This window comes from Sus scrofa, chromosome 8 (assembly GCF_054392235.1).
Source record: "Sus scrofa isolate SSC_HxYL_T2T_F1_AM1 chromosome 8, Sscrofa_HxYL_maternal_Yorkshire_Landrace_v2.0, whole genome shotgun sequence".
Classification (NCBI taxonomy): Eukaryota; Metazoa; Chordata; class Mammalia; order Artiodactyla; family Suidae; genus Sus; species Sus scrofa.
The window spans coordinates 16271934-16291531 of record NC_139390.1 but is presented as its reverse complement, the minus strand read 5'-3'; the positions used below and the strand labels follow the sequence as shown (position 1 = coordinate 16291531).

Below are 19598 nucleotides of genomic sequence, written 5' to 3'. Positions count from 1 at the left end.
GGCAGCCACAAGCCAAGGAAAGCAGGTGGTCTCTAGAAGCTGGAAAGGGCAAGAAAATAGATTCTTCCCTACAGCTTCAGAAAGGAATGCAGCTTTGCTGACACATTGATTTTAGCTTAGTGAAACCCATTCCAGGTTTCTGATGCCCCAGAACTGTAAGATAAAGCATTTGCATTGGTTTAAGCTATGAGTTTGTGGTAATTTGTTATAGCAACAGTAGAAAACTAATACAGGATTAATGTGAACAAATGATCAGGGTGGAGACTGGTCCTCCTGATTTGAGGATGACACAGACAAGGGCCTGGAATTGTGAGAGACTGTGACTGATGGGAATCACAGTATCTCTGTGTGTTTAGAGCATAGGGCCAGTGGATGAGTGTTAGAATGTGACTCCAAAGGGAAGGGCAGGGACAGATTGGGGAAGCCACAGGCATCCTTCAGAGGAAGGTAGGCTTTATTCTGAAGGGATCCTTGAAGGATAAATAAGATGATAATCAATAAATACAGAGAAGCTATTGAGAGTGGGAAAATTTAAGTTGCTCATTTAGTATACCCCAAATATATCATTATTTCTTTCCGAGGTATAAGCTGAACTATAAACTTGTCCTGTTTGGGTTCTCTGCTATTTTCTGGAGTGTGTCTTCAAATGTTCATTTGCATTATTTCAAAACTCTTACTCCCTTGCTTATTCTCATTGGAGAAAGCATCATCCTAAGGTTATCTGAGGCAATGCAATGGTATTTTGATTTTCTTTTTTTTAATATATTTTATTTTATTTATTTATTTAAATTTTCCCACTGTACAGCAAGGGGATCAAGTTATCCTTACATGTATACATTACAATTACATTTTTCCCCCACCCTTTCTTCTGTTGCAACATGAGTATCTAGACATAGTTCTCAATGCTATTCAGCAGGATCTCCTTGTAAATCTATTCTAAGTTGTGTCTGATAAGCCCAAGCTCCCGATCCCTCCCACTCCCTCCCCCTCCCTTCAGGCAGCCACAAGTCTTTTCTCCAAGTCCATGATTTTCTTTTCTGAGGAGATGTTCATTTGTGCTGGATATTAGATTCCAGTTATAAGTGATATCATATGGTATTTGTCTTTGTCTTTCTGACTCATTTCACTCAGTATGAGATTCTCTAGTTCCATCCATGTTGCTGCAAATGGCATTATGTCACTCTTTTTTATGGCTGAGTAGTATTCCCTTGTGTATATATACCACATCTTCTGAATCCAATCGCCTGGGTTGTTTCCATGTCCTGGCTATTGTGAATAGTGCTGCAATGAACATGCGGGTGCATGTGTCTCTTTTAAATAGAGTTTTGTCTGGATATATGCCCAGGAGTGGGATTGCGGGGTCATATGGAAGTTCTATGTATAGATTTCTAAGGTATCTCCAAACTGTTCTCCATAGTAGCTGTACCAATTTACATTCCCACCAACAGTGCAGGAGGGTTCCCTTTGATTTTCTAATTCCCTCCTTTGATGATCACTGGTTCAGTTGTTGCATTTGAAAGTGAAGTCTTCAGGCTAACTTACCCCCTGTATAATGCCCAAATGATCCATAAAAATTGACTGATGAACTGACTGCCTCATGAGTTACCTTTTTATTGAAGAGAGACAACTGTGCATTGTGGAGTAAAAGAAAGGATACAAATCCTTTTACTCAACAGATTGTTATTGTGTAGCTACTTGGTGGTAGGCACTGAGCCTGGTACTGGCTATGCATTGGTGGAAAAAAAAAAAAAAACCTAGTCATTCTCATCTTCCAGGAGACTACAGTTGAGTGTATGTGTGTTGAGAAATAGGTATAAAACAAGTAGATTCACACAAAAATATGGATTTAACATTTGTTGTAAATGAATGCTAAGAAAGAAATCGACAAGGTACATTGAGATAGAGAGGGCAATGGGAGGATGGGAGGTGTTCTTTATCCTGGGGTAGTCAGGAACTTTCTGAGGTAGGGATATTTGCAATGAACCTTGAAGGATAGGAGGGAACAACTTAGAAGTAGGAAGTAGAATATTCCTGGCAGAGAGAATATTATATGAAAGGTCCTGAGGGTGGAAGGAAGGCCAGTGAATTACAGTAAGTCAGGGGCAAGGGGCACGGACCTTGAAGAGGCAGAGGATCAAGTCCCCACAGGTCCCTAGAGTCTTGGCTGCAACTAGAGCTAACTAAGCAATGGTGGTCAAATTGTTCCATCTCTGGAATTTGGCACTCTGTAAAAGGAACTGACTGGACTTGATGCACTCTCCTACCCTGCAAAAGAATGACACCAATTCCATTGTTATCTAAAGGGTAAAGTGATGAAGGAAAAGCTTTTTAGATTATTGAAAAATTTGCAGCAACATGGATGCAACTAAAGATTTTCATACTAAGTGAAGTAAGTCGGAAAGAGAAAGACAAACATATATCACTTAATATGTGCAATTTTAAACGTGGCACAAATGAACCTATCTACAGAATAGAAATATTCTCATAGACACAGAGAAAAGACTTGTGGTTGCCAAGGGGGAGAGGAAAGGAGTGGGATCCACGAATGGGAGTTTGGGCTTAGTTGATGCAAATCATTACATTTAGAATGGATGAGCAATGAGGTCCTAGTGTATAGCACAGTTCCAGTCACTTGTGATAGAACAAGATAGACCATAATACGAGAAAAGGAATGTATATATGTGTGTGTGTGTGTGTCTGGGTCACTTTGCTGTACAGCAGAAATGGACACAACGTTGTAAATCAACTATATTTTAATTTACAAAAAATTTAAAAAGACTTGGGTTTCAGCAAATACTTATTGAGGACTTAATTTATGCAAAGTGCCTGGGGGGAGCAGGAGGAGAGACTGCACCAGCATCTGCTCTCTGGGCGAGGCTGTTACTTCTGTTCTGTCTCTCATGCTTTCGTGGGCTGGTCCGTGGGAAGGATCCCCAAATACCACCACCCACAGACTCCTTTTCAAGGATCCCCGAGAAGCTCTATGCAGCTTCTGAACATCTTAAACCCATCCCAAGACCTGAAGATGCTACTTCTGCCTTCTGAACCTTCCTGCCCACAGGCTAGAGACCATTCATCTGATGATGTCACACTGAGGTGGTGCTCAGCTTCGCTTCCCAGATCACATCTGCACAGGGGGAAAAGTGAAGTGTGGGAGGAGGAGGTCAGTGCAGACCTCCCACTCTCTGAGAGTTTTCTGCCGTGTCTGCTATTGGTGAATGATTTAAAATAACTAGATTTGGCTGAGGATGATTGCTGGAGAAAATAATGCGATTCTCTCCAACATCTAAACATATCTTGGAGAAAGAGTATCTGGATAGTGGGTGGGGAGGCTGCTAACCAGAATGCCTAGAGAGTGTGTGTTCCTTGACATAAAGAGGGAGAACTGAGCTCAAGATGATTCAGATAGGAAGGTCAAGATCCAAAGTTAATCGCTGACATTCCAATTTGTGTTGCTCTATTTTCATCCCAGTCACCATTTGGCAGGATGGAGCACTTTTGAACGCCTCTGTTGGCTAAATTTTATTTGAAGCAACGTTTTAAATGGAACCTCTGTTCTCACTATTCATTGTGAAATGATTGCCACATATGGGGAAATTAAGAATATCACTTTTGTAGCAGTCCTTGTGTTCTTATCATCAAGCCAAAAAAAGCTCTTGTTAAATGGATATGAGGTGACATAAGGCGAGATAAGATTAGTTTCCTGGGCTAATGTCTAAACTCTTAGTTCCTATCTTTTCTTTGCTTTTATAATTTTATTTACTGAACTGTAAAATTTCTTATTATAATTCCTTAATTACAAATAAATATGCTTCTAGGGAGGAAAAGTAGTATGAGTGAAATTAAAAGTAAATATATTAGACATATCAGAGGAAATGCATGTTAATGAAGACAATTCCTTTAGTTATATATATAATTATATATGTGTGTGTATCCATATGTGTATAAAACAATGAGATTGTCTTGTTTTTAATAAGAACCAGGAGTACAACATTGCAAAGGCTTCATGCTGCTGTTTTGAAGTTTCAAGTAGATTCTGACCTCTCAAAATTTTATCAGCCAAATTGATAATTCTGTTAATCCTATATGTTTTTCAGTATTATTCTCCTAGGCTTTAAAACCAATTGTGACAACTCAGATGACCTTCACAATAAGTCCAGAATGGCAGTGCAAAACCAGTAGAAGCTCAGTGCAGAACTGAAGGGAGGAAGCAGCTAAGGTGAAGCAAGTTTCTGTCTTAAAAAACAGAGCTTCAGTTCTGATCCCCAAAACAGTGTCTAATCCACATTATCATGTCTAATGGCACATGGTCATCTGGGCCTTGCATTAGCTTTTGTTCTTTTTTTTCCCAGCTGCCCCCACAGCAGGTGGAAGTTCCTGGGCCAGGGATTGAACTCGTACCTCCACAGAGACAAGCTGGATCATTAACCCAGTGCACCACAGCAGGAACTCCTCCATTAGCTTTTGGCATGCCTGTAAGAGTTTTTAGAATAGATTGATACCAAACAGCAGGCAAATAGTAAGATTCGGTATATCATAGCGTGGCTGTTGATTGTTCTCTTTTTCCACGTATTCCTGAGGTGAGCCTGCTCTCCAAGAAATAGAGGTTTGCATTTAGCTCTGGAGATAATCCAAGCTCTTATACCTTTTGATGATAGTCCTAGCGATTGTTCCCTCATCTGAGAGGTTAATGAAAATAGGAGAAGCACAATGGAATTTGCAGCTAGCTTTGTTTTCCCCCTCTCTTTTTTGTTTTTGTTTTTTGTTTTTTGTTTTTAGTTGGGGGGGGGTGCATCACGAAAAGTAGTCAGTTGTCCACTTGTCCTGGCGGGATGAGGATGGGGCGCTGACCTTCCCTGGTAGGTAACACAGTCATTTCCATTATCATCTAATTCCAGAGAATACTGAGAACACAATTGTGCTTCCGAAGACAGAATCTTTTCTTCTTTTGAAGAGCAGGGATCTGATTTCCTTGCTGCTGATAATTTGAGCCAGGTGTGACCAGAACTTTTGTGGTTGTCTGTCAGGTTTCAGCATGGAGGACAAGAAAACAGTAAGGACAAGGATATAAGATGTATCTTGGCCAGAACCTGGAAGAAGGGATTATAGAGGGGGCATTTGAGCTGTCAGGGTCCTGGAAAGTGGTCTGAAGGTAGTATTGCCTACCTGCTTGTATAAGGTGAACTAGGCATTAGTCATGGGCTCAAGGCCAGTTTCACTTTCTGGCCTTCACTTCACCTGGGGTTCTTGCCCATCATCCATGTGGGCTTATGAGGGAGAACTTTGACTGTGTATCTAAACCAGTGGGGCAGTCACCTTAGGATAGGGCATGGCCATCAATGGCTTCTTGGAAAGAACAGTCTACAATGTCTGCCAGACAACTTTAAGACCAAAGAGAAGCCTGAAACTTAGTGGGATGTTGGGAAGGGGCCCCTGCATTTACAGGCTGAACCAAGCCTGCCTCAGCATAGGCACTGGGATTTGAACATCTCTATTAATGCTTCTTTCTCCTCCCTGAAGATCTTCAGGAGGTCAGCACTGCACAACCCCCTCTCCCCTGCCACAGCCACAGGTAGTGTGCAGCTCAGCCTCAGAATCACTCCAGGGAAGCTTACAAAGTATAGTACTTTCTCCATGTGAAAATTGTGAGGTGTTCTTGACTGTGCATTGTGCCTTCAGGTACAGCAGAAAGGATAACCCAGGAACAATGAATCATTTGTCCTTTTATCCAATAGATGTTTTCAGTAATTAATTTTTATTTATTTTTAATTGAGGTGTTGATGTACATGAGATAAATTTTTAAATATACAACCTAGTGATTCATAATTTGTAAAGGTTATTATTTCATTCAGTGTTAATATAAAATATTGTCTATATTTGCTGTGCCACACCATATATCCTTGTGGTTTATTTATTTTATACATAGTAGTATGTGTCACTTAAGGTGACTCGAGGGAATCCAGTCCTCCTGGAGACTAGAGTTGTATGGCTGTATTGGGAGATGGTCAATAAACAATTAAATGCCTACATGTTATTTAAAATTTATGATAAATTTGGGGTAAGAAAGGAATAAAGTACTTTGAGAGAGAGAAAGACATGAAGCAAAGGAAGAGCAGATCTGCCTAACTTTATTCTGGGCCATTAGGAACACTGCACCTTTTCCTGTTAGGATGTTCACATCATGCTTTTTGGCTTTATGATAGTTTTGTGCACTGCTGTTGATGATCAGAAAATGATCTTTCATCCCAAGCATGGATTATATTCATTTCTAACAATCTGAAAGCATTGCATTTGGGTCAGTTACCAACAACGATGATTATATTTTACTTTTACCATCTGTTCAGTTATTGATCCATGATGATGTGCCATCTCAATTTCTACTAATTAAAAAATAATGTTCTCATGCTCACCTAGCATCCCAAATTGTCTCATTAACATTATTCTTTTGATGATACTTACTGTAAGGCCTCCTGGGCTTTTAATTCATTGGACAGATGTATCATTCTAAATTCTTCTGAGATCTAACATATAAAAATATTCAAATTCCTAGGGTCTGTTTCATCACCTTTGCTTTCACTTCACTGTGGAGTAGACTCGCTACTCGCATCTTACAGGCAAGAAAGCTAATGGTAAAAGAATTAAACATCAACTGAAACTTAGACAAATATAACTGACAAGTGTAAAACCCCAACTCCTTTCACTCTAGCATCAGCAATGGTTTCCCTGTTGACCCAGCTTTCTCTGCTACCCTTGCAGGTTTATTTTCAAGCCCAGACAACTTCTTTCACACATTATTTTTGCCCTGATGTTTTATTAATGATATTTAGACTTTTTTTTTGGGGGGGGTCATTTTTCTTTATCCCCTTTAGTTGGTACTTCGAGATTATTATCAATGGCCCAGAGGAACTGATAGACACTTCATCTCTCTTTACCTCAGTCTTTTCTTCTGTAAAATGGGCATTCGATACTACCTGCCCCGTATAAGCATTAAATGAGATAATTCATGAAACATCATACATGTATGATATTATATAAAGTTTCAAATGTACAACATAGTGTAATTTTTAAAGGTTATAGTTCATTGGTAGTTATTATAAAATATTAGCTATATATGCAGTTCTGTACCATATATCCTTATATTTTATTTATTTTATACATAGCAATTTGTTTCTCTTAATCCTCTCTCTCTATCTTAATCTTGCCCTTCCCTGAAAACCTCTCCCCACTAGTAAGCACTAATGTATGAGTGTGGTTTTTTGCTTTTGTTACATTCACTAGTTTGTTTTATTGTTTAGATTCCACATATAAGTAATATATCATACAGCATTTGTCTCTCTATTGTGTCTATTTTTTCCTAAGCACTGAGGCTGGCATTGGTTATTCACTTGTCCAAAAACAATATATATATAATTTTTTTATCTCTCCATGTTAGAAAGAAACTCATTTTTTTTTCCAAATATGGTTTTGCAGTGTCTAAATGATATTTTAAAAGTCTGTTTATTTTTCCTAAGCACTGAGGCTGGCATTGGTTATTCACTTGTCCAAAAACCATATATATAACTTTTTATCTCTCCATGTTAGAAAGAAACTCATCTTTTTTCCAAATATGGTTTTGCAGTGTCTAAATGATATTTTAAAAGTCTGTTTATTCAAGAAGGAATACTCCGTGTTAAGGGTTATCTCTGGTTCACTACAGACCCTTCACCCTTTATTTAATTTTTTTTAAATTCAAGAATGCTTTACTGATACTGTTCAGTTTTTGCACATTAGAATTTTTAAAAATTTAATTGTATTTTTAAAATATAATTTTAATGAAAATATAGTTGATTTATAGTGTTGTGACCTTCACCCTTTAGATGTCATCAAAATGCCTAAACCTGCAAGCACAAGAACTGGGTAAAAAGAGCTGAGTCATGGGACTCTCAGGTCCATAAAAGCTCCAGATTCCTCTTGCCAAAGTCCACTTCAAAACTCCTCGCTGGAGGATTTTCTCAGTCCCTGATTTACCTTCTCAATGAACTTGTCCCACTCCAAGGGGTTTTAGATGGAGACTGGATTTGGACTGTTGAGCTGGCCCAATGTCAAAGGCTGGTTTTAGTAATGGCCCTGGCTTGGAAACCACAGGCAAAGAGGCACTGCCCACCGCCCATCTATTGTTCCCTTTTCCCGAATGAAGGGATAAGAAATCAGTACCTTCTCTTTATCCTCATCCTGTCTTCAGCGTCTGACCCTTATTACTTATTAAAATATCTACACAAATGAAACCAGCTTGAAATGTCAGCCAAAATTATAAAGGGAGACAAAGATGGAACAATTGATTAAAAGGAGATCCTTGAATCAGCAGGTACCATTTATGCATTTCTACCCTCTTGTGTCATAGGAACTCAGTGGAGAGTGTACAGTGTACTGAAGGAAATAAGGTCTGGGAACTTGCAATTTTTGACTCTGCATATTGGCTTTGCCAATGATCAGACTTGTGATCTTAGATCACTGCTTTAAAATTGAGTATCCTCACTTGTCAAGTGGAAGGGAAATCTGCTACCTTGTGGGTAGTTGTTAGACATAATAAAAAGTGCCAACTACAGAACTTGACATGTGCTTAAAAATGGTAGCTCTTATTAGAAATACCAATCATGCAAAACTTCCGCAAGCAAAATAAAATGATGTTAATTTTGAGAGATCAGTCTCTACTGCATGAACAAGGAGTTTCTTGTTAATCCTTGAAAAAAGGTCACTAACGGTCTTCTTACACCTAAATACGATGCATAAGTTATTTCAGGTCTCCGTGTACTTGATGTCTTGTTATCTCTTGTTACTATAGCCACTGCCTCTTTGGAAAATTCTTAGGTTTCCTTGGAACAGAGCTGGCCAGAATTCTAGTCAAAGGCACTTTTTTTTTTTAGGGCATGCCTGTGGCATGAGGAAGTTCCCAGGCTATAAGTCAAATCGGAGCTACAACTGCCAGCCTATGCCACAGCAGCTGAGGATCTGAGCCACATCTGTAACCTACACAACAGCTCACAGTAATGCTGGATCCTTAACCCACTGAGAGAGGCCAGGGATCAAACCTGAATCCTCATGGATACTAGTTGGGTTTCTGCTGAGCCACAATGAGAATTCCTGTGAAATACATCTGAAAGCTGACTCCAATCCTGTGACCAGTTCCAGTTCTTCAATGGGGAAGACTAACGTGATGATCTGGTATAGGAGCAGTGATGGGGTGGTGTGATGTGGAATTAGAAATTCTCCCCCCTCCCCATCCCACACCTTGCCATTATTTGGGACTTTTTCTGTTTATCGTGTGATCAAATTTGCACTATCTGCTTTTAGTAATATCCTTTTTTGTGATGATGCCTAACAACTGAGACGTATATTTTTCCTCATCTACCTCACAATGATGCAACCCCACATTAAGAATCTACATTTTTCAAGATTGTATTTTTGCACCCCATTCATCATGATAAGCCAGAATTTAACACTATTTGTATTGTGCAGGATCTTGCACGAAGATCTTTCTTCATTTTGTATCAAGGAGCTGTGTAACTTCATGATTAAGCAGCAGGGGTTCTAGAACTAGATTGCCCAGGTTTGATTGCTGGCTTTAACCCCTTGTAACTGTGTGCTTTAATTTTCTTATCTGTAAAATGGGCCTAATAAGAATATTACCTCATAGGGTTGTTATAAGAATTAAGCCTGTTAAATGATGTGAAGTTCCTGTACAGAACAAAATGCTAATAAATGCTATATATTATTAACATTATTCAACAAATTCTCCCCGGACACTCTTTTACATATACAGATGACTTTCATTTATGAATCTTTCTCCAACACAAACCCTCTCTGGAATTCAAGGTTTTTTCCCACCTAACATCAGATATGTTCATTTGGATGTAGTTCTGTAGATGTCTGGGACTCAACACACGGAAATCAAAAGACATTCTTTTTGGAGTTCCTATTGTGGTTCAGCAGGTTAAGAACCTGACATAGTCTCCAGGAGGATGTGGATTCAATCCCCAGCCTCGCTCAGTGGGTTAAGATCTGGTGTTGCCATGAACTATGGTGTAGATCAAAGACATGGCTCAGATCCTGCATGGCTGTGGCTATGGCATAGGCTGGCAGCTGCAGCTCCGATTTGACCCCTAGACTGAGAAGTTCCATATGCCACAGGTGTGGCCGTAAAAAGAAAAAAAAAATCCTTTTCTTGCCTTTGTAACTTCTAGGTTCAGGTAATGGTACCATCATCCAAGCAGCATCTAAGCCTAAAACTGGGTGTCATCCTGCTGCCTTCATCCCATTTCTTAGCCATCATGTCCTGTCCTCTAAATATCTTTCCAGTGTGTCATTTTCTCATCTGCAATGGCCTCTATTTTGGTTCATGCCTCCATACTTTCTTGTCTGGTCACTGCAAGATCCTTGCAAATGATCTTCCTACTTGCAGTGTTGCCTGGTCTAATCCTTTCTCTTCATGGCCCCCAGAGTGATGACTATAAAGCTGGAACATGAACCTATCCCTGGATTGACACTTTCAATGGGCTGCTAATGTCTCTGATTAAAACTTAAACAATTACTTGGTCTGAAGAACTTAAGAGTCTGGCCAAAATTCCCCTCTCCTGTCACAGAGCTTGGCTCTTAATGCTCCAGCCTAGGAAACTATTGGCAACTCTCAGTACCACTAACTTTCCAAATCTCTAGTACTTTGCCAATGTGATCCCTTTTACAGAAAATGTTCCTGTTCTTGCTTCCTCTTCATCCTTGTCCATCTGAAACTAAAAGTACTAACAACCTGAACCTAGCAGGAACACAGACAGGGACTTGAACCCGCGTGCCAGGACTCAAACACAGCCTAAAGCCAGATTGGGACTTAAACCCACAGTTTCAAAGTAGAATCACTCACCCTCTGTCTAGACTCACTGAGGTTCAGGTTCTTCATGTATCTGTGCAGAAGGAATTTAGCTAGAGACAAAGCAAGAGGCAAGAAACAGACTTATTAAGATAGGATGCTTGTGAGACATGTAGGCTGGCAGGCGTGGAAGCTCTGCCCCAAGGATCCAGTGGGCCACAGTTTTATCTTCCAAGGGGAGTGGGGGTTGGAAAGGCCTGCCTCTTTTTTTTGGGGAGTGGGAGTAGTAGCTCCTCCTTAGTATCTGGTAAGGTGTGTACTCAAACCAGCAGAAGGGCCTTCCTTAAATTCCTGCCCTTGGCCTGAATCTGAATGCAGGCCTCATCCCATCCCCCACCAATGACCTGAGGCAATTCTCGCACCTCCACTAGTCAAGCAAGGCTGCCTTTTTCTGATGGTTTTCTTGAACTTACGGTGCTCTCCCTACATCCCCCAGGTTTCCCTCTTTATCAATGATCCTCTATTAGGACTTCTACAACCACCTGTGCCTACTCCATCCCTTTCACATCAGGATTTGGATTTGACCTTAGTTCTTCTGTGAAAACTTCTCTAATACCCAAGACTGAGTTGGGGGCTCTTCCTGAATCTTCTCACAGCACATGAATCAGCCCTGTGTGGCATTTGCACTATGACGCAGTGGATACACTTATTGGCCATTGAGCCAGACTGCCTAGTTTGAATTCTGGCTCTGTCACTAGCTTGATAAGTGTAGAATAGTGACTCAACTTCTCTGTGCCTCGGAGAGTTAGTAAGAAGACCTCCCTAGAGGAGATTGAAAAAGTTGTCACAAATTCTTCCCCTCCATGTATATAGCCTTTTGTAATATGATTTTGTTATTTCTCCCATCAAAGGTACATTCTTCCTTCACCCCTTGAATCTGGGCTGGCTTTGTGACTTATCAAGCCAATGGGACAGTTAGCAAAGTATCCCAGGCAGCGACTCAAAAGTGGTTGTATGGTGGCACCTAATCTCTACTGAACCCTGCAGCCATCAGCAAGTGAAGAAATCCAGGCTAGTCTGTGGGTGATAAGGGAGGTAGGAACTGGTGATCCCCACAATCTCAACAAATTGCATGGCAGGTGAGATGGCTGTGTTGTTGCCAGCTGACCACAGAGGCATTAGTAAGCCCAGCAGAGCACCACCTCCATTGGCCGACCACAGAACTGCAAGTGAAATAAATGATTGCTATGTTGAGCCACTACATTTGGGGAAGGTTTCCTATATATCAGAACTAACCCATATATGCTCTTAAGGGGCTGTGAAGATGAGTTAACACTTGGCTATGCATTTACAAAGTGCTTAGTAGGTGCTCTTTAAGAATGCACTCTTCTTACTGTGGTTGTTTACTTAATTTGCATGGATCCAGTCTGAGGTGGTCAGATCCTCAAAGGCAAGGAACTCTGCCCTTTCTTCCACTGCATCCTCCATACATAACAATGCCTGGCTTGATACATGTTCAATGAATGAATAAACATTGAGACTTGGTTGATAAGCAAAGCACTTGTTTATAGATAAATCAAGGGTCAGAGATGATGACATGCACCAACTCACTCCTGCATCTCCATCAGTCTGACTCCTTTGTATTACTTTATTCTACCAAACTTTCATTTACTGAAAATGTTTGAGTTGATAATATCAAATTTAATTCACTACCAATATTTTCCCAGTATAATCTCATTGTTACTTAGGCAGTTGTGCTAATTTACCCACCCAAATACTCCTTTTCTGGGGGTGGGGGGAATTGCTCAAATAATCTATGAATTTTATTTTACTAAATTCTGTTTATATGTGAAGAATGGAAGAGCATATTTTGATAGCTATCTTAATCACTGTGGATAAAATTCAGGTACTTGCCAAACATTATTAAGGGACACAAAATGTAAATGCCTTGTCAGAGCAGATGACCTTGTGACTTAGCAGTCCAGTCACAGTACAGTCTTATCTCTTTATCCCCATGTCTTCCACCCATGCTCTGAATTTTCATAACAACTGAATATGCCTCCATGATTAGAAATGTGCCTTTAGGAGTTCCCATTGTGGCTCAGGGGGTTAAGAACCTGAGGATGCAGGTTTGATCCCTGGCCTAGTTCAGTGGGTGAAGGATGTGGGTTTGCCATAAGCTGTCATGTAGGTTGCAAATGTGGCTTGGATCTGGTGTAGGCCTAGGCTTGGCATAGGCCTGCAGCTGCAGCTCCGATTTGACAGCCTGGGAACTTCCATATGCTGCAGGTGCTTCCATTTAGATAGAAAGCGAGAAGAGAGAGAGAGAGAGAGGGAGGGAGACAGAGAAATGTGCCTTTCATGGCATTGCCCCAAACACCCTAAGTGTGAAAGCGCTTGTTTCATAAGCACACACCATCGCAACAGAGTTCGATTTTCATTCTCCGATACCGTTTGTTGACATCTCCCATGTCAAAGATTCTGGGCTTCTGGCAATGTAATGGCATTGAGAATTTTAACACCCCAGTCTTGCTTCTCCTCTCTTGTTCATTTGTGGTCATGTTGTTACCTAACACCTGAGCTGGAGCATTGACTGCTTCATCTATTACGACAGGTGTTACGATGTCATGCATCCCTTTCACTATTCACTTCTGACTGACTTCTATTCACTTCTAGTTTTGAGTTATCCATGCTCAGAGCTGTGGCCATTTTTTTTTTTTTTTCACCTTAACCTGAAAAAAATATATATATATATATGATTTTCCCTATAACATTTCTAACTTACATAAATCATTTTAATTTTACTAATACATTTTAAGAGGAAAAAAATGAACATATTTCCAGTGTTAATTTATTGAAAAATCTTCAATATATCAAGTTAAATTCCTTATCAGTAATAGAATACAGTTCTTTGAACCGCACACACATAAAGAAATACATTTTTCTCCTTTTAATGGGCTTAATCTGTTTGATTTTAGATATTTGAAGAAAATAAGTGATTTAAAATGAAATTCAGTTTTCAGCTCTATCCGACTTTTGATTAAAAAGTACACTCTAGAAACAGGTTCCTTTAGTTACAGTGTTTCATTCAAAACACTAATAGATAAACTAGCAGATTGTTACTCCCCAAGAACCTATTTTTAGTCTAAAGTCAGTACAATGAGCAATTAAAGAAAATACAAGGATAAAAGGTATAAAGTTGTCTGGAATTTAATGAACATATACCCCAATTAGAACAGACAGTTCAAGTACAGAATGTAGAGATAGGGAACTTAGGTAAACCCTCTTCAACATGAATTTCATTCGTGGTTTAATTTTAAGTTGTTGCAGGCTCTCAGGTTCAATTAAATTTCTATTCCAAAGCAAATCCTCTAATCACCTCTCCTGCCCCATAGAGCATGCCATCACTGGATTTCCTGAAGTCCCCAAGTCAGGGGAAATGCAGCTAAGTGATATAATAACTTTAAATTTATAGTATGGACTTATCCTAGACGAAGTTGCCAAGCCAATCAGAATTTTGGTGCTTAAGAGAATTGCAGTTCATTTGGCAGTGCTCCAGCTTATATACACTTGGCAAGGCTTATAGCACCAAGTGTTGAAAGATGTCAGATGACAAAGGCTTGTGTCCTGGCTGCATCCCGTGCTCCTTGTGAAAATTCCAGTGAGTCGCATACTTTTCATGGGCTCTTGTTTCTTCATCTGCAACATGGGGATAGTAACATCTGACCTGTCTACCTTTCTGAAATCCTACAGGAAGGTCGGAATTCAGCTTGCTGTCCTAAAATGTTTTCCTGGGTGTTGGCTCATCGTGGCATGTTAATATTCCCTTTAATGTGAGGATCTCAAAGTAGATTATTTTCCCTGGTTATTATAGCCACGAGAACTCAAAAATCACAAAGTGCTTTGCAAGCGTAGTTCGATGATCCAGGCTGTGGGTATTTGCTGCTTGAAATCTAATGAGGCAATAAACAATTATATCCACCTGAGTAGGGACTGACACAAAAAATAAGGTCATCTCCCCGGGGTGGGGTGAGGGGGAGTGGAATGAAGTGAATTGGCTGTGATCATAGCACCAACCTCCTCACGTGCCCAGTGAGCCCTGGGTGTAAACACAACAGTGTCTTGATGAGCAGTGCCTCATTTTCATCTGCATACCTGGAACCACTTGATGGCGATGCTGAAATGAGGATCCGGATTCAGGAAGTCTGGGATGAAGGCCTGGATTCTGAATTCTGACAAGTTCCCAGATGCTGCGGGACTGCAGACCACACTTTGGGTACCTCTGATGAAGAGCAATGATTTCTCAAAGTCTGGTCTTGGGGGTGTAGTAGTCTGCTCAGGCTGCCATAACAAAATTCCGGAGACCGTGTGGCTTAAACAGCAGGAATTTATTTTCTCGCAGTTCTGCAGACTGGAAGTCTGAGATCAAGGTTGGGGCAGGACTGTTTTCTGGGGAAGGCTCTCTTCCTGGCTTGCAGGCAGGTGCACTGTCCTCACATGGCCTTTCTTCTGACTACTCACTCTCTCTCTTCCTCCTCATAAGGGCACCAGTTCTATCTTAAACTGTGAACTGTAGTTAATACTAATGTGCTGTTTATTCATAACAAATGTGCTACATTAACTCAAGATGTTAATAATAGGAAAACTGGGCAGAGAGAAAGAAGGTGTATAGAAACTCTGTATTTTTTGCTTAATTTTTCTGTAAGCCTAAAGCTTTAAAAAATGAAATTTATTCATTAAAAAAAGGCACCAAGACCTTCACACCAAACTCAATGAATCCATCTTGGATGCTGGAGCACAGAGGTTTCAAATCAACCATTTTGGTGGTTCTTGTACATGCTGCAGTTACCAGCACCAGCAGTAGAAATAGAAAGTTCTAGCTTTGCAATCAGATAAATGTGGGTTCAAACCCCAGCTGTACCTCTTCACAGCTGACTAATCTTGGGCTACTTACCCTCTACTTACCCTTTCTGAATCTCGGTCTCATTTTAAAATCAAGGTAAAAATAACTCTATAATGCGATTCTTCTGAGTATTAAGTGGCAGACTGATGTGGAGTTTTTAATCCAGAGTAGGCATAGTAAGCGCTCAATAAATATTAAATACTAGAAGTTTTTTTCTATTATCGTTATCATTTAAGTCCTGGTCAGCAAGAGAGGCTTGTGCTGAAGTGTGAGGGGCTTTCAGAAAAGACTAGACAATGAAAGTAGCTGGCAATAAAAGAACAGAACAATAATAAAAATAATCCTGGATGCTTCTACAACATTTCAAGTTTTATATACAGCTTTCACTTTCATTACCTGACTTGATCCTGACAATGACCTTGCAAAGCAGAAATTCCTCTTTTCACAGATGAGGAAGGGATATAGAAACAATCAGTGATTTTCTGAAAGACACAGAGCTGGGCAATGTCAGAGCCCAGAATTTCTAAAATCCTAGTCCAGGTGGTCATCCAGTGTAGTAATTAAATTTAAGGGCTCTTGAGTTAGACTGGTGGGTTCATATCCCAGAAATACTGATTATTATTGGTGGAAAATTGGCAATTTTTTTTTTTTTTTTTTTTTTTTTTTAGCTTTCTAGGGCTGCACCTGTGGCATATGGAAGTTCCCAGGCTAGGGGTCGCATCAGACGGACAGTTGCCGGCCTATGCCATAGACACAGCAACATGGGATCCCAGTCACGTCTGTGACCTACATCACAGCTCACGGCAACGTTGGATCCCTAACCCACTGAGTGAGGCCAGGGACCTAAACTGCATGCTCATGGATACTAGTCGGATTTGTGTCCACTGTGCCGTAATGGGAACTCTGGCAAACCTATTCAGCTCTCTGACTTGTAAGATCTTCACTAGTTAAATAGGGATGACAACAGAGCTTACCTCTTAGTGTTTTGTAAAGATTAAATAAATAATGCCCATAAAAGGGATTAAAGGCTGGTGCATGGTGCGTTTACTATGTCTGCACCCATCTTTTAATCTGGTTCCTTGTGGGACCAATATGTGTCAATGTTACTTGGAGAGTAATCTAGGGTTAGTCATAGAAGATGTGGGAATCTTTTTGCTCATGTCTTGGGGGGACTGAAGGTGTGGGGGGGGAAGAGGCAGGATTGCTACAGCTTTTAAAGAAGAGCAATGGGCTGTCACAGGCTGTGGCATCAGAACCTTGTCTCTATAACATCTGGGTCATGCGAAGTGCCAATAAGATGGTATAATTATGCAAAGCAGAGTCACCCTGGCCCTTCAGTCCCCAATATCAGAAATGACAGAAAAGGTGTTAGCAAAAAGATGATTTTCCCTGTGATATTTGGCAATGGCTAAGAATCCACATAAAGAAGTTATTTCTGCATAAAGAAGAAATTAATTTCATGGTAGCCAAGATCCCAAACAAGTATTTTGGAAACAGTTTATTGCAGAGTTCTTGAGCACAGTGTCTGCTTTACCTCATTTTCTTGCCTTCTTTACCATTAGTCTAGGGATAAACACCAAGTATGATCAAAATAGATACTCATTGGATAAACCTTGAGAAGTGGGTTGGCCCAACTAAATAGTCTGTGTATTTTGCAGATGGAAGAGGGGTTGTATATTACGTTCCAGACTGTGAAGAAAGGCTGGGTAGATTTGCCATGGAAAAGGAAGTGATGCTTTTCCTTCATTGATTTCATCATGATAAAATGATAGTGATAATGATGATAGCTAACTATCAGGATAGTGATGATAATGACAGCTCTTACTGAGCTCTTGCTACTGTCAGAAATCTTCCTAAACACTTTATGTATGTTGCTTCATTTAACTTTTCCCGCAGTTAATTGAAGTAGACACTTTTATTTTCTACATTTTAGAAATGAGAAAGGGAGGTTATTAGCCCCTGGACACACAACTAGTAACACCTGGAACTGGGAGTTTGACCCAGCCTCCTGGACCCAAGTCAACACAGCTGTAGAAGTTATCTGATAGAGAATGATGGCATTTAGGTGTTAGGGATTATCTCCAGAGTAAAAGAAAGAGAATGGTTTCTGGGAAGAGTTGCTGCAGAATTAGAGGTTCCTGTGTGCCAGGCACTATCGTAAGCCCTTTACTGTATCAACTCCCTTAAATCCTCACAACAAACCGATAAATTGGGTACCATTATTATCCCCTTGTAACAACTGATGTAAATAACTTGCACTAGGTCACAAAATTAGTGAGCAGTAGATCAGGATTTGAAGCCACGTGATGATGGTATCAATATCACTTCCTTTTCCTTGAAAGAAAGTAAAAGGCATCGTAAGAGATCACTGTGAGTCATTCCTGGGATGGGGGGTGGGAAGAGGGCAAGAAAAGTGCCAGTTGGGACAGTCTTAGAGTAAGAGGCAAGAAAGTGGTGAAAGTGTCTGAGGGTGGGGGTAAGAGTGGCAGCATAGGAAGAGGGGATAGTTTTACAAAAGCTTAAATGGTTTCCACCCAAATCATGACCAGTTGAGCAGTTGAGAGTGGGAGGGAATTTTAGTTCAGTTAGCCCAGAGAACTGGTCAACTCGACCTTTCTTTGCAAAAGATGCTTCATGCACTTGACTCTTGAGGACACAGAAATCAGCATTTTAATTTTGGTGTTCACAAGTAGTAACCATGGCTACAAGTGGTTTATTGATTTATCCTCCCAAACATCTCTACCCTCTCCTGGTTGCTTAAGAGGGCAAATAACACTGCGTGCTGAACGTCCAGGGGGGCGGTGAGCTCTCCTCCCAGCAGAGCTGCCTGGGAGCCCTCAGATGAAACTTTCCCTACGGATGCTGGTCTGAAACGCCTCCCAATCTCCTCCACTCCCTCTCCCCAAACGTGGCATTCTCACTCGGCCTTGCCCCCCCCCCCCCCCCGCACCTTGGTGTGAAAGGCCAGCCTTTCCCAACGCCAAGGCAAGTTGAATGACTGATTCTAGCTTCTGTTGGGAAAGTTTCCCGTCTGTGAGTTATAGGACTTTCTGGTGCTCTGCCCGGTTCTGGAAAAAGGCATCTCCTTGAACTTCCTTTCTGGTGTCCTTCAAACTCAGCCTAACCTAGCTCAGCAACACTGCCACCCTAGCCTTCCCAGTTTGAGCCCCTGGAGGATCCGACAGACGTCCCGCAAAGACGCGGTGCCCTCCTTCCGGTCCCTCCGCAGAGCCAGGCACTGCGCGCAAGAAAGGGTTCAGGAGACACCGCTCGTAACTCGCGGGCAACTCTCGGAATCGCCTATGGTCTCCTTAGGGTCTGACTTCTCCGTGGCCAGAGCCCCCGAGCCAGTCCCCCATCCAGTGATTCGGCAGCAGGTGGCAGAGGCGCTGCGAGGAAGGGCTAGGGAGGGGGCACCTCACTCTTGGGCTGGTGGTTCAAGCTCGGGCTTCCAGTCCTCCGCCCCCGCGCCCCCGCGCCCAGCGCCGCGCAGCGCCCCCGGCGCCCCCCGCCGGCCTCCGCCCGCACCTGCATCCGCTCCGAGCGCCTTGCCTGCCGCCACCGCCGCCGCCGCCGCCACCACCACCGCCGACTCTCTCACTCTCAGCGCGGCGGACGCCCCCGGGCCGTGCGGCGAGTGTGCTCCGGTGCCAGACCCATCGCCAGACGTCCCTGGGCCGCTTGACTCCGGAGTCCCGCTCCTGAACCCTGCGTCCTCAAAGATGAATGTGAGGAGAGTGGAAAGCATCTCAGCTCAGCTGGAGGAGGCGAGCTCCACAGGCGGTAGGATGCAATACGCACTGGAGGGGCAGCCCCACTTCAACCCTCCTTCCCTCGCAAGCTGGAACCGGGACC

At 41.6% G+C, this 19598-nt stretch overlaps 1 protein-coding gene across 2 annotated transcripts in view; it reads left to right on the top strand.

Annotated features, from left to right (window-relative positions):
* Window positions 1-19297: 19297 nt before the first annotated feature.
* KCNIP4 (potassium voltage-gated channel interacting protein 4) overlaps window positions 19298-19598 on the top strand; it is a 1125192-nt gene continuing 1124891 nt past the window's right edge. For both annotated transcript variants that reach the window (XM_084971644.1, XM_003482356.5), the window contains exon 1: window positions 19298-19526. In XM_084971644.1, the coding sequence (XP_084827770.1) occupies window positions 19466-19526 (61 nt within the window). In that variant the 5' untranslated portion in view covers window positions 19298-19465. The remainder of the gene's footprint in view (window positions 19527-19598) is intronic.